At 34.5% G+C, this 14065-nt stretch overlaps 1 protein-coding gene across 5 annotated transcripts in view; it reads right to left on the reverse strand.

Moving 5' to 3' along the window:
• The window catches only part of LOC143255682 (serine/threonine-protein kinase 32B-like), a 75747-nt gene extending 62514 nt beyond the window's left edge, over positions 1 to 13233 (reverse strand). For 4 of the 5 annotated variants that reach the window (XR_013030786.1, XR_013030787.1, XM_076511731.1 and 1 more), the window contains exons 1-2: positions 12959 to 13233; positions 12289 to 12414 (exon numbers count right to left, since the gene is read on the reverse strand). Coding sequence is in view for 2 of the 5 variants with exons in the window: in XM_076511731.1 (XP_076367846.1) it covers positions 12289 to 12361 (73 nt within the window). In the remaining 3 variants the exon portion in view is untranslated. The remainder of the gene's footprint in view (positions 1 to 12288; positions 12415 to 12958) is intronic. The other variant, XM_076511733.1, reaches the window with a different exon arrangement.
• Positions 13234 to 14065: the final 832 nt, after the last annotated feature.

The following is a 14065-nucleotide window of genomic DNA, read 5'->3' on the forward strand; positions in this document are numbered from 1 at the left end:
ATTCAAGTTCACATACAAGAAACAAGTAAGTAACACAATACTTTTTTATTTACATAAGTTCCTTATCGATTACACGTAGTCAAACTTTTATTTACTTTATTCTTGTTTCACTAGGATTACAGCCGTTGGGGCGTTATAAAATGACGGTCAATCCCACTATTCGTTGGTAAAAGAGTAGCCCAAAAGTTGGCGGCGCGCGGTGATGACTAGCTGCCTTCCCTCTAGCCTTACACTACTAAATTAGGAACGGCTAGCACAGATACCCTCGAGTAGCTTTGTGCGAAATTCGAAAAACAAACAAACACTAGCATTTTCAGTTCAAATAAAAGAACGCTGTGAACAAAATTTAAAAACTTTTACTGTATAGAACCGGAAAAAGTTGATTAAATAAACAATGAAAAACAGGGTTCTTTCTAATTTTTAATTCACGTTTCCTTTCTATCTAATTGAGCATATATACAACGTAGCGATCATATACTATTATCAGTTTTGAAATGACTCATATGACATTAAAGTATTATTATCATAAATAGAGCTGTAGTTTCCATACGTGTAACATTTAACAACAAATAGCCACTAGAGAAGCGTCTGGTACGTCTGTATCGCACTAATGAACCTGTATTTTATTACGCAACCTGCACGTAACTCACATATCCTAATACTTTAAAAGCAGAACAAGCAGTTTTCGAGCCCTCTCCTACTTTTCTACTCAAACTCAGTGGATGGGTTTTATTTTACCTACAGTGTATTTAGCGCGAGTTACAAAGAAATACACAATTCCATTTGAATTGTTTTAAAACGTTGGAATGTGAAATGTGGTGTCTACAGGAATGTAAAATTAAACACAACACAAAAATCAGTTAGCGGGATATCAATATAAGTGCAATACCACATATATCTCAGTAAAAACGTGAAATTACGTTGTTTGTCTCTTAAATAAAACAGTTTTATGTTAATAAGTTAGTTGGTATCTTTTCTGCTCTTATTTTCTTGGACGCAACAAATTTACTAACACTTACACCAATCAGAAAACAGAAGATATTCTGGTCTGTAATATCCTGGTGGTAGAGGTGGGATTCCAAAAATTTACGCTAATGAATCAATAGTTGTACATTACAGAACATTCTGGCCTATATTATTAGTCACAACAGCAAGATTCCAAGAGTTAGTGGTTGTATATTATACAAAATTCTGGCCTACATAATATAGTAGTAGTGACGGTGAGGATCCAAGCATTTTCATTAATACAACAGTAGCTTTATACTACAGAATATCAAGGGTTCTGATCTGTAACTTCTTAGTATAACTTCGATAAGATTGCAACTACTTACGGTAATAGATCAAAGGTGGTAAGTATCATGGAACAACAAGTAACGCCACATCTCCAATTACAGCAATAGGTTCAACCTATAGCTATCAGATATACTGGAAGGAGAAGAGGAATTGTACAAGAGTACTGCAACAAGAAAACTGAAAATATGTATGTAGTCCAAAGAGCAGTCGAGCATGAAACTATTACTATCGTTATAGGAATGTGAGTAAAAGTGTTCAGCGACACAAACTAACGCTTCGCAAAATAAAACAGTTGTAAATGGAGAGTATGAAGTACTGTAATAAACAGCTAAAACATAAATACCAGTTTGAATTAAAACAGGATATCACGGTCAGATAACAGAAGACAAATGTTTAAATATAAAAGTCCACGTGTTACAATGTGTTGTCTATAATGAAGTATAATGAAGAGGAGGGATAACAACTATGTACTGTTATTATGATCCAAGTAACCAGTAAGCCATATGATGAAGAGGAGGGATAACAACTATGTACTGTTATTATGATCCAAGTAACCAGTAAGCGATGAAGAGGAGGGATAACAACTATACGATGAAAGAACCAGGGATAACAACTATGTACTGTTATTATGATCCAAGTAACCAGTAAGCTATACGATGAAGAGGAGGGATAACAACTATGTACTGTTATTATGATCCAAGTAACCAGTAAGCCATATGATGAAGAGGAGGGATAACAACTATGTACTGTTATTATGATCCAAGTAACCAGTAAGCCATATGATGAAGAGGAGGGATAACAACTATGTACTGTTATTATGATCCAAGTAACCAGTAAGCTATACGATGAAGAGGAGGGATAACAACTATGTACTGTTATTATGATCCAAGTAACCAGTAAGCTATACGATGAAGAGGAGGGATAACAACTATGCACTGTTATTATGATCCAAGTAACCAGTAAGCTATACGATGAAGAGGAGGGATAACAACTATGCACTGTTATTATGATCCAAGTAACCAGTAAGCCATATGATGAAGAGGAGGGTTAACAACAGCAGCTACATATTGTAATGGTCCAAGTAATCAGTAGACCATATAATGAAATGAGGAACAAGAACAACAGCTACGACTCAAGTAGTCAATAAGTCATACATTGAAGAGGAGGGACAACAACTACAAACTACTATAACTTAAATAAAGCAGTAAGCCATACAATGAAGAGAGGAGCAACAATGACAACTATGAAACGTTAGGTCATATGATAGAGAGGGAGGACAACAATAATTATTAACTGTTATGGTACACAAAACCAGTAGATCATACAATTAAGGGAGTGAAAAGAACAACTGTGTAACATTATGACAAGTAACCAATACGCCATAAAATGGAAGGGATAGGACACTAATAACAGCTATGTACTGCTTGTTGGATGATTAACGCTAGAGGAAGAAAGTACTGGTGAACAACAGATGTAAGCTGGGTTTACGAAGAAGTAAATAATTTACAGATTTGACTCAAATGCGTTCTCAAAAATTTCCACGGAAGTAATCATCACCACAGAACAGGACGTGACAGCATAAAGAAGGCAGTTACTAAGACTTACAGCCAGAACTAAACAAAAGTGGCAAGACCATAAGCATCATTCTCGCAAGCAAGACCTATAATTAAGAGGATACTTTAAAGACGACTGTTCTGTAAAAAAAGAAGGCCAAGAAAAACAGGAAAATAGGCCAATTCCGCGTACTACTGCAATAACGATGATGTAGAATCAGCCAAAAACAAAGAACCAGATAAAAATTAAATGGCTAAAATAACATATTGATTACTAGAAAATTATGTAGTTGTGATACGGATTTCAAAGATTCCAGCATATGTATTTCTGCATTTAAAAAGTCACGTGCACGTTCATTACAGAGAGAAAAAGGATGGTTGCATACAAAATAGTGATCAACGAGGAACAGAGGAATATTGTGAAGAAATAGAATTGATTTTTAGGAAATAATGACGCAGCACAATGAACTACACCATAATAATCACAAAGCTTCCTTCGTGCGTTTCTGACGGTAGCGTGTCCTTCAAGGAACAACTAAGTTATGTTGACTTCCACATAGTTGTGTTAAAGTGGCATAATAAATGTACATCCTACTGAGAAGCCAAAAAAAAGAAAGAAATTATCATGTCCTTCAAAGACTTCATAGAAATGTACTTTGCTTTGAGTATAGAATATTTAATTAATAATTAAATATCATATTGGGATATTTGTTTGAAATTAAGCGCAATGGGCTATCTGTACTCTGCTCACTTGAGTATCGAAACCCAGTTTTTACCAATGTGAGTCTGCACACATACCGCTGTGCCACTTAAATGGCGTATCATATTAGTAAAATCGTTGTTTTCAGGTCAAGACAATTTTACCATTTAACTATCTTTTTACAGTCATATTTCAACCAATAATGCATTGTGGTTGCATTTTGACGCTCATACTTTTGGTACAAACATTAAAAGCATAAATAAGGCCGTCCAGTGAATATTTACGGAAAAAAAACCAAAAATCAATGTAATTTTGTACTTGTTAGTGATGATTTTACTGTTTTCTCTCCATCACAGCACGTACGAGTGCAAGCTTGCACTAAGACAATACTGTCATCTTTTAATTTGTATTTATATCAAAGCTCCTAAGGCTGTCTGACACAGTCCCTTATTTCGATTGACTGTTACTCTTGTAACGCATTAATATTTCTTCTTGTAACGTTCTCACGCAATTTTATACATTAAAAAAACATCAAAATTGCAACGTCAAGAGCGTTCCTCTTTGATATTCAGATCTTTTATAATATATTGTTGGATCACTCAGTATCAGTTATTTTTATTTATTTCATTCTAGAAAAACTAGTTTAATTTTACAGCTATTGCACCAACAACAAAATGAGTATCCTAGTTTTAGGAATAAGTTGCATACAAAGTGCACCACACGTGGCCCCATTTATAAAATTAATATCATAGTACTTTTATTGAAATACTATTTTTAATGGAGACATTATATATGAATTGTGTTTTAGTATTAAGCTTTACAATGAGTCATTTATGCTCTGTTCGCCGCAGGGAATCAACCCCTGGATTTTACTGTTGTTACCCCTTACCCCCCCTTGGGCCTATCATGTACTAACGAAATGTTTCGGATATAGCTTTTACATGGCTGTATACCCTTGAAAAATAGTGTTCTAAAACTTTTCTTGCTGTTTTTAAATAATTACCATTTACTGACATGAATTATTTTTACGATATTACTAAATGAAAACAATGTATTCCCTTTCTGAACTGTGAACTAGAAACAAAAAACATGGGATAGAAATGTGCATATGTAACTATATTGAGAAGTTTTATTTATTGTGAATGGAAAGTACAAAACTCCACCACTCAAACAATTAGAAAAAAAAGCGTTTACTCACTACATTCTCCTGCAAATGCTGCCTATATCAAGGGTTAAAGCCAAGTCTACTTCTAATTGAGTACATATAGTAACTTGGGCGTGTTAATATTTTATTTTAGATTATTATATGTCTGTTGTATCTTGGCACAAAACTACTCGAGGCCTATCTGCGCTGTCACTAATTTCGAAATGATAGGCTTGAAGGAAGGCAGCAACTCAACGCCACATACAACGTCCTCACGAATGAAAGGTCCAACATGTTCGATCCTGAACTTTACTTGTGAAAAAGTCAATCCCCTTGTGAATCAGCGGTAAGTTTGGAAACCTTTAATTTTGAGATACGGGGTTTAATTTTATGAAGTGAACAGAGTGCTAGCCCATTGAAAAGCTTTGCACAACGACAACAAGCTAAGGTTACTTTTTCATCAATGAATAGCGGAATTGGCTGTCACATTATAGCACTCCCATATGCTGGAAGAGCAAACACGTTTAGTAACAGAGATTCAACCCGCGTCGTTTAAACCTCAAGTCAGAAGCCTTAACCGCTGGTTTGTTTGTTTGTTTTTTAATTTCGCGCCAAGCTACACGAGAGCTATCTGTGTAAGCCAACCATAATTTAGCAGCGTAAGACTGGAAAAAAGGCAGCTAGTCATCACCACCCACCGTCAATTCTTGGCCAACTCTTTTACCAACAAATAGTGGGATTGACAGTAACTTAATAACGCCCCCACGACTGAAAGGGCGAGCATTACGTTCGATCGCCATAACCATTCGGTCATGCCGGTGGTCATGTATTTGTTAAACAGGAAACAATATTTAATTAATAATGACTGACAAGTATTGTGTGAGCAACTGAGTAGTTCCATGTTTACCACTGTGTTCAATAGCTTAGACTGAAGAGTATTCGTTACAATTTGCAATGGCCCAGTCAGGCTAGCAGCAACAACGCTTTAAGATTACAATGGAAAAAAACAGCTGCAAAATCAAACAGAAAAATGGTACCACTGTTAGCTTTTCGCACTCGTAGCACAATATATATATATATATCAAAATATAGATTTTCATTTCGATGTGTAGGCTACATTACTTACCTAAATTGTTTCTTCAATGTAACAGAAAAATAATTTTTCAAGTTAGATGCATGCGTCTGTATATTGGGCCTGGCATGGCCTAGCGCGTAAGGCGTGCGACTCGTAATCCGAGGGTCGCGGGTTCGCGCCCGCGTCGCGCCAAACATGCTCGCTCTCCCAGCCGTGGGGGCGTTATAATGTGACGGTCAATCCCACTATTCGTTGGTACAAGAGTAGCTCAAGAGTTGGCGGTGGGTGGTGATGACTAGCTGCCTTCCCTCTAGTCTTACACTGCTAAATTAGGGACGGTTAGCACAGATAGCCCTCGAGTAGCTTTGTGCGAAATTCCAAAAACCAAGCGTCTGTATATTAGTATGTCATAAACACAAATTTGTTCAACTTATTAACTATTATGTACTTGAAACCTAACAGAAGGAAATATATTTTAACAGCGTTGTTCAAATGTTTCGTTTCTGAACAGGCATATCTTCCAGCTTTTCAAAGTGAGATAATGAATCGAGATTCCATCATTTTTATTCTATTATTTACAGAATATATGTTCGATATTTCTTACTTGTAAGCCTCAGATATTATAATACTAAAAATCGGGTTTTGATATTCGCTGTGAGTAGAGTAGAGCACAAATAGCCCATTGTGTAAGATTTGTAATCATTGAATATCTAGAAATTCGCTTGCTATCCTATCTACAATTCGGTCATAGTAAAGGTCACCCACATGCCATTTTGTCTGTCCTCAAATGATGTTTTTTGGTATGAAACTCAGACAACTTAATATGGTGTAAAACTAGGTTAGTCTTGAGAAAACCGTGGGATGTTCAGAGCGACATCACCTTTTTTATTATTTTTCTGTAGCGGCGTTTTTCGTGTTACACCTTCATACTCTACAATGTATAGAAGTGTGTTAGGTTGTTTATTCAAATTGAACATGCTTTGTTCAACAGGAGTATCTACTTCTGAGTTGTGTATGAGAGCTGACCGATAGCGGTACCAAAGAGGACTGACAGTTTTCATTTAGTTCCCCATAACAGAAAAGTGAATGTTGGTAAATACCACATCCAGAAACTTACAACATTTTACGAAACTGTTTACTGCTTTTATCACACGTTGCATTTTTGTGACAAACAAACATTCAAAGGCTGAATTCCTCTGCACGATAATAGTTCCACTTCCTTTTTTATGCACCCACAAAAAATGAAGTGCGGATATTCACATCCAGTTCAATGGAAAATTCCAAGGCAACCCCAACTCCTTTATCTGCAATAACCACATTGTATGGTTGTATCCATGTTCGAATACTTTCAGTGGCATTTTGGAATGTAATTAGTGCGAATCTGGACGAGAATTACTTAATGGTTAACGTTCTCGGAATACGAGTCTTAAGGTTCATGGTTCACAGCCCATTGTTTCAAAACGCATTCTACATATTGTAACCCTGTGTGCATTATAAGGAAACTGTCTTTCCTCTAGTCTGCAAGTTTAAAATTGCGAACGGCAATTATTTTGTGTGTGTTTTTGTTCTGTAGCTTTGCCTGAAACTTTCTGAAACAAACACATTTCGCTTATCAGCATAATGTGGAACAAAAGCAGAAACAATGTATCAATTAATGACTACAACTACCACTGCTAATGAATATTTTCAATATAGAATATTTACTGATATGTTTTTTATTTTAAAATTGTTTCTCCTGATTCCCAGTTTCGTTATTTAGTGCAGTTGCAAAACAAACAAAAGCAAATCGTGAAAAGGACAAAAATACACATTCATATAAAAGTCATGGGAATAAAAGATAGATTTTGAAAGCTGGTTAAAACCATCAGCACCAAATGAGTCAAAGTTTTGCACTTTCTTTAATACTATTATTTGCTACGTATTATAATTTATTTCGGACGAATCTCCGATTTATTACGTTACGTATTACTATTTCAGATAACCGGAAATCTGAATTTGAATTTAGAAGTTAATTAAATGTTAATGTCTATTAAATGTCATATTTACCAGCAAGATTGATACACAATTTTCTTTTTCAACACAAATATATGTTAATATGCAAACAGAAAACGAATACAATTTATAATAACGGTTATTACTGATAATTATTACAAATGATAGTTTGTAGATATATACAAGAGTTTTACAAACGTAAAGATAAAACTCAGTTTTATATCCGGTCTAGAACTGAATATCTTATCGACGATCCAAGTCCACGACGAGCAAATTAATTCTGAGCTGATAGTCACACCTCGCTTAAGCTAACTAGATGTCATTTCTTGATTGGTTTCACACCGCTTACAAGTTCACTTCTTACTGATGAAGGCATTTAATGTCCTCATAGAAATAATAACGTCCGAAGTAATTCACTGAAGTTGAACGGTTCGTAATGTTCGAAATCTATAAACATTTCTCGTCCAGTTCTGTAGTTTTTCGATTAATATGCGTTAATCATAATTAGTTTTCTAGGCCTGAGCGTATTGACTAACTCTCCAATAATAAATTACTCTTTGTCTCTCAGCGAGTCTGTTTTTATATACCAATCACACAAGTTTCTAGAATGTTTAACAATGATCGAGCACACTCAAGAGCCTTCTATAAATTTCAAGAACAGGCGGGACTTGTACAACAGACAGCCAACAATGTATGTCACAGTAAAAATAGAAAACTACGCTGAAACAAAGTACCAAAATAAATATACAACAGTAAATCTGTTTGGATAGATAAAAATATTAACATAGGCCTGAGCATCACAAAAATAAAAGGAGATTTCTGAAAGAGCAAGAAAATACAATATCACTTTAAATTTCATGTCAGGTGCACATAAAAGTCGTGAAAACTTAGATTTAGACATATTGAAAAGTAATATTAAAGATATGTCCTGTAAGTCAGTAACAGATACCTGAATATTGTTTGAAGTTAAGCATAAAGCTACAACAACGAACCATCTAAGGGACAAGACACTTGGAGGGTAGGTAATTAGAAAGTAACCAATGTCACCAGAGAAGCTAGATCTTGCATCATTATTAACTGGTATAGTGGCTGTTCAATAACCATAAGCACAACTACTAAGTTGACAGCGTGTATGGTTTATTGTTATGACTGTTTTACACTAAAGTTGTCAGTCTAATTAGTTGTTGACACTGTCGCCAAATGCACCGACATATTATTTTCAGAATGAAAACAAAGCAGTTTTAACATTTATTATTTACAGCTCCATAGAGGCAATATTGGCTTTAGATTGAGGAGGGGCCACAAAGAGAACACTGCCCTAGAACTTCAAACACATCAGACTTGTACTCGATTAGTATTAGGGTTATTACATTTTCAAACACTGGAATTTTTATCTATAAAACTGTACTAATAGTTAAAGGACTTCACTAAATAATGTTCTGCAACACAGCCATAGAATCCTGGCACCAGACCAGCATGAATAATGTTCTTGTGTTTTTTTCTTATGAATAAACGTTTGTCTGTTTTAATTCAAAGTGAATCTTGGGATTTTGCACATTGAAGATGATGTCGAGATTATAGCTGAAATTAAAACAAAAAATGCACTACTTACAATTCAACCATATTTTCTATGTTTAGTAATTTGTAATCCGTCATAGAATATAATGTTTTAATTTTTGTTTGCGAATGAAAACATGTTTCTTGTAAGGCACAACTAGGATTTCTCCTTTGTAGCTACAGGGAGAGTTGGCTACAGTTTGATTTGGTTTGTATGGAATCTCTCACAAAGCTACTTGAGGGTTATCTGCGCCAGCCTTCACTAATTTAACAATAATAAAATAGAGATAAGGCAGCTAATCTCTATCGTCCACCACCAACGCTTAGGCTACTTTTTTTATCAATGAATAGCGGGATTGACTGTCACATTATAACGCTCCCATATGCTAAAAGAGCAAACACGTTTGGTGATAGGAATTCAACCCGCGACATTTAAACCGCAAGTCAGAATCCTTAACCCCTAGTTTGTTTGTTTGTTTTTTGTATTTCGCGCAAAGCTACACGAAAGCTATCTGCGCTGGCCAACCATAATTTAGCAGCGTAAGACTGGAGAAAAGGCAGCTAGTCATCACCACCCACCGTCAACTCATGGGATATTCTTTTACCAACGAATATTGGGATTGGCCGCACAGTATACCGCCCCCACGGCTGATAAGACGAGCATATTCGGGGTGACGGGAATTCGAACCTACGATCCTCAGATTACGAGTCGGGCGCCCTAACCACCTGGCCATTAATACTTAACTAACTACCTCGTGTATGTTATTTGGTTTGTAATTTTCACTTTCCTTAATTAATCTTTTTTTTTTACATTTGATGATGTAAATTAATCCAATAACTACAACTAGTAGTCAAATAGAAAAAAATGCTCCAAATTTGTATTTAAAAAACAAACAAACTATAGTAACTCAAGACTTATTCAAAGTTATAATATAACGGTCAATCCCACTATTCGTTGGGAAAAAAGAGTAGCCCAAGAGTTGGCGGTGGGTAGTGATGGCATGCTTCCTTCCTTCTAGGTTTACACTACTAAATTAGGGACGGCTAGTGCAGATAGCCCTCGTATAGCTTTGGGCGAAATTCATAACAAACAAATAAACAAGCTTTTTCCAAACATAACTTGTCAATCTTCCGATAGATTTACACACATCGCTAGGATTTTTTTAATCAAATTACTTCAGAAAATAAACAGTAACTCTGCGTCACAAACTAACCCAGTCAACCCCACTGTTTTTCGTCTACGAAAATCAGGTATAAGAAACACATGATTTTCACACTTTATCTTCTTTTAGATGGAGTCACAAATTATGTTTGATAATAGTTTTATATTTCTGAGATACAAGTACAAAGCTCGTTATTGCAATAATTAAATTCCCGCAATTACGAGATAATTTTATTTCAATTCATCTGTACACGCAGTTTTTCTGCACGTGCAAATAATGTTTTAGCTTACCAATACCTCTGTTGGCATTTTAAATCTCACTAATTATAACAGTTTAATTTTTTATTGTTTAGTCGTAAACACAGTCATTTTAATACGCTATTTTTGTCATCAAATTTCTTTTTCGTTTCTTATTAAATGATGCAATACCCTCATAATTTCAAGAATCTCATATTTCGTATACTAGTAGTTCAACATTTACATATCATCTGTAACATTCATGGTTAAATTATACATCTCAAGCACCTAAAAAATTCTGGTTGCACACTTAAGTTTACTTTTGTGTTTATTTTTTACATCTCCCACCTCACACGATAGGAAGGGGGGGGGGTTGTCGTGGAATTGTCATTCGTGAAAAAGCTGGGCAGACAAGCCTGCGAAACCTGAGGGCATAATATGCTTTTCCATCTCTTGTACGGTCCTTTGTTATATTTTCTAAGCTATCACATTTAACAACAATTTTAATATTACAAAAGACGTCTTCCACTGAGCACTGTGATTAACACGTATGCCTTTTGACTGTTATCTTTTTGTCAAGTTCGTAGTGTAAATAAACACTAATCAGTAAAGTCAACTGTAGAAAACACGTTTAAAGCAGTTATGTAGAAGATATACAAATAAACTATATAACAGCTAATGATACTTCGTAAGTTTCAATCAAGCTAATATACAATAACTATTGTCTCTTTCCTTTATATATTCTTCTAGATAATTCCTTTCTCCTTCGTCGGCTTTTAGTTTCATTCTTAAATACTAACTTTTAAGAACTACATTGTTCACACAACTAGTTTTGTTATTCCTTCTTTATTATTTCGTAAATTAAATTTTAAAGCAAACCGGTGGTTTATTTTCCTTTTGTTCCAATTAATAGATGATACGTGCAAAGATACTTTTACAATTAAATGAAAACATTGACAAAAAATACATACTTTATTAAGCTGCTACTTAAAATTTAACAGTTACAATATTTAAAAACTTTATCACCCATTTGTTTGAAGTATTATTGGAAATTAGATGGTTTAGAACTTTAGAACGTCCTCAACATATAAGGACAGGAATAAACATAGAACAGCATTTGGCCTTTACCTTTAACAGCTCAATTAATGCTACGCTAAAACATTTTTTTTTCTAAATTAGATTAATGTGAGTTAGTTGTTGTTTCTCTCAGTTACTTCTATTAAAGTTAAACTAAATACATATAGTTATGTATACATATACGTGTAATACTTTCTGTTGTTTATTTAGCTTACTTTAAGGCCAATACTTATTTTGATTTTCATGTCATTTTTTAACAATTTACATTTGGGTAGCAGTGGCATGTACATAAAATACACTGTAAAACTAGCTTCCTCATTCAGTTTTACTGCTAGAATAATCGTTACTAAAGATCAACTGAAATGCTAAAATTCGATACTATCGTGCATCATAATAACCTCAATAAACAGAGAACTACATTAATAATGTATCAGTCTAGGAAAAGCTACTGTGAAAAACATACATTAAACTATTTTCAAACCAGAGCTAATCACCAACCTTCGTCTTTGTCCAACGCTTCTTGGTGTAACTGGTAGGATGCTTTCTTGCTGCTTGACTGACCACTGCCCATTTTGTAGTAAAGATCACGCTTGAGTGACCCTGATCAGTTTTGCACATGTGGCGCTGACGTCACAATTATTGAAAACAAAGTTAATTCTTCACACACTGGAGAATGTAACTTCATACACTTGTTTGCATTAAACAAAAAATTATATATATATATATGTTTCTTGACTTCTTATCTGTATATTAATATATAGGGTGTTTTTGTTTGGCTAAGATCCAAAATGTAATTTAAAATAACTTACTTTAGGTTTTATCGCAGAAGTTTGTCTTAGGGAAATAACAAGAACTGTTATAAAATCATGGTTATAGTTCCAGATAAAACTCACTTTTATTCTACTTGAACTTCGCAGAATGGCAAGAATAATGGATATTTCGCGGAAAATGCCAAAAAATGTTCCATTACATGGGAAGGCATATGACCTACTTCACCAGAGATGATAATATTAATTAAACATTACAGTAAAAAAAAAATCTTTGTTCTTAAAATAGTCACTAGTGAGATTAGAAGTGTCAGCAACGATATAACGTAGTAATAGCGAGTAGTAGTTTCAAGTATGCGTAGGAATTACCACACAAGTTACAAAGAAACGATTATACATACCATTTAACGAGAAATGAACTTTCTGGTGAACATCATTAAGATAAATATTTTTCTCGGTGTGAAAATGTGACAATCTTTACTGAACTTTCAGGCTGCTATTTTCCTAGTAATTTACATTTTTTTTCTGCAAACATGACAAACAGTAAAACAACTTTTTTCCCCGTCTTTCTACGCACTACCTATGAAAATTAAGTTTTAAAAATGCATGCACTTGGAACTATCAAACCGACCACTACACACCCCGGTACTCAGTTCAGCTCATTGAACAATAAACGGGCGTGTTGACTTCTTCACGCATCCGGACTTTGCGCATACTACATATCAACCAATCAACAATCTTTGCCTGTACGTTTGTATCACAGAGGGAATGTATGATACGTCAAATGGTCTGTTACCAGATAAAATCATAGCACAAGAAAGTACAAACAAATGTGTAGGTTGACAAAGCAAACGATATCTTTCGGTTTAGGATTTTGTTTCAGATCTGCTTATAATACCTTCCCGTTACATACATATATACATATAAGAACGAAGAATTACAACAAATTATTTTTACAAAGATATAAAATTATCGAACAACTTATTACTTACTACGTGATGCTGAATAGCTTATTAAAAACTAATAATAGTTCAATTAATCATTTTATGCATTAACACGATATAATACCATCTGTATACCCGTAAGATCACTAAATTCATGTTTTATAACTAGAATGACATATGAGCATCTGTTCTATGTTTACGACGCTACAAATGTTGGACTGTTTATATATATATATGTATGTATGTACACACAAAAACTGATAAAGGAACTTCGACATCGGTTTTGCACTTTACTGATGTGTCATAAAAAATATCATGATTGACAGTGACATCTATCGATGATTATTTAAACCTAAGAGCAAAATAGTAACGACACACGACGATTTTCCCTGTCTATGCGTAGCAAACTGACATCTAAACGTCGGAATTTAGCCTTCCAGTTCAAAATATATAATTCGAACAGGTCGTGATATTGTGACCTTTTATGGAAGTAAAATTTTAACCAATCATGTTTTCTCGAACAGTTGAATGATAATTTCCAATTGGCCAAGAAAAAAGGTTTTA

Source organism: Tachypleus tridentatus, chromosome 7 (genome assembly GCF_004210375.1).
Source record: "Tachypleus tridentatus isolate NWPU-2018 chromosome 7, ASM421037v1, whole genome shotgun sequence".
Lineage (NCBI taxonomy): Eukaryota > Metazoa > Arthropoda > Merostomata > Xiphosura > Limulidae > Tachypleus > Tachypleus tridentatus.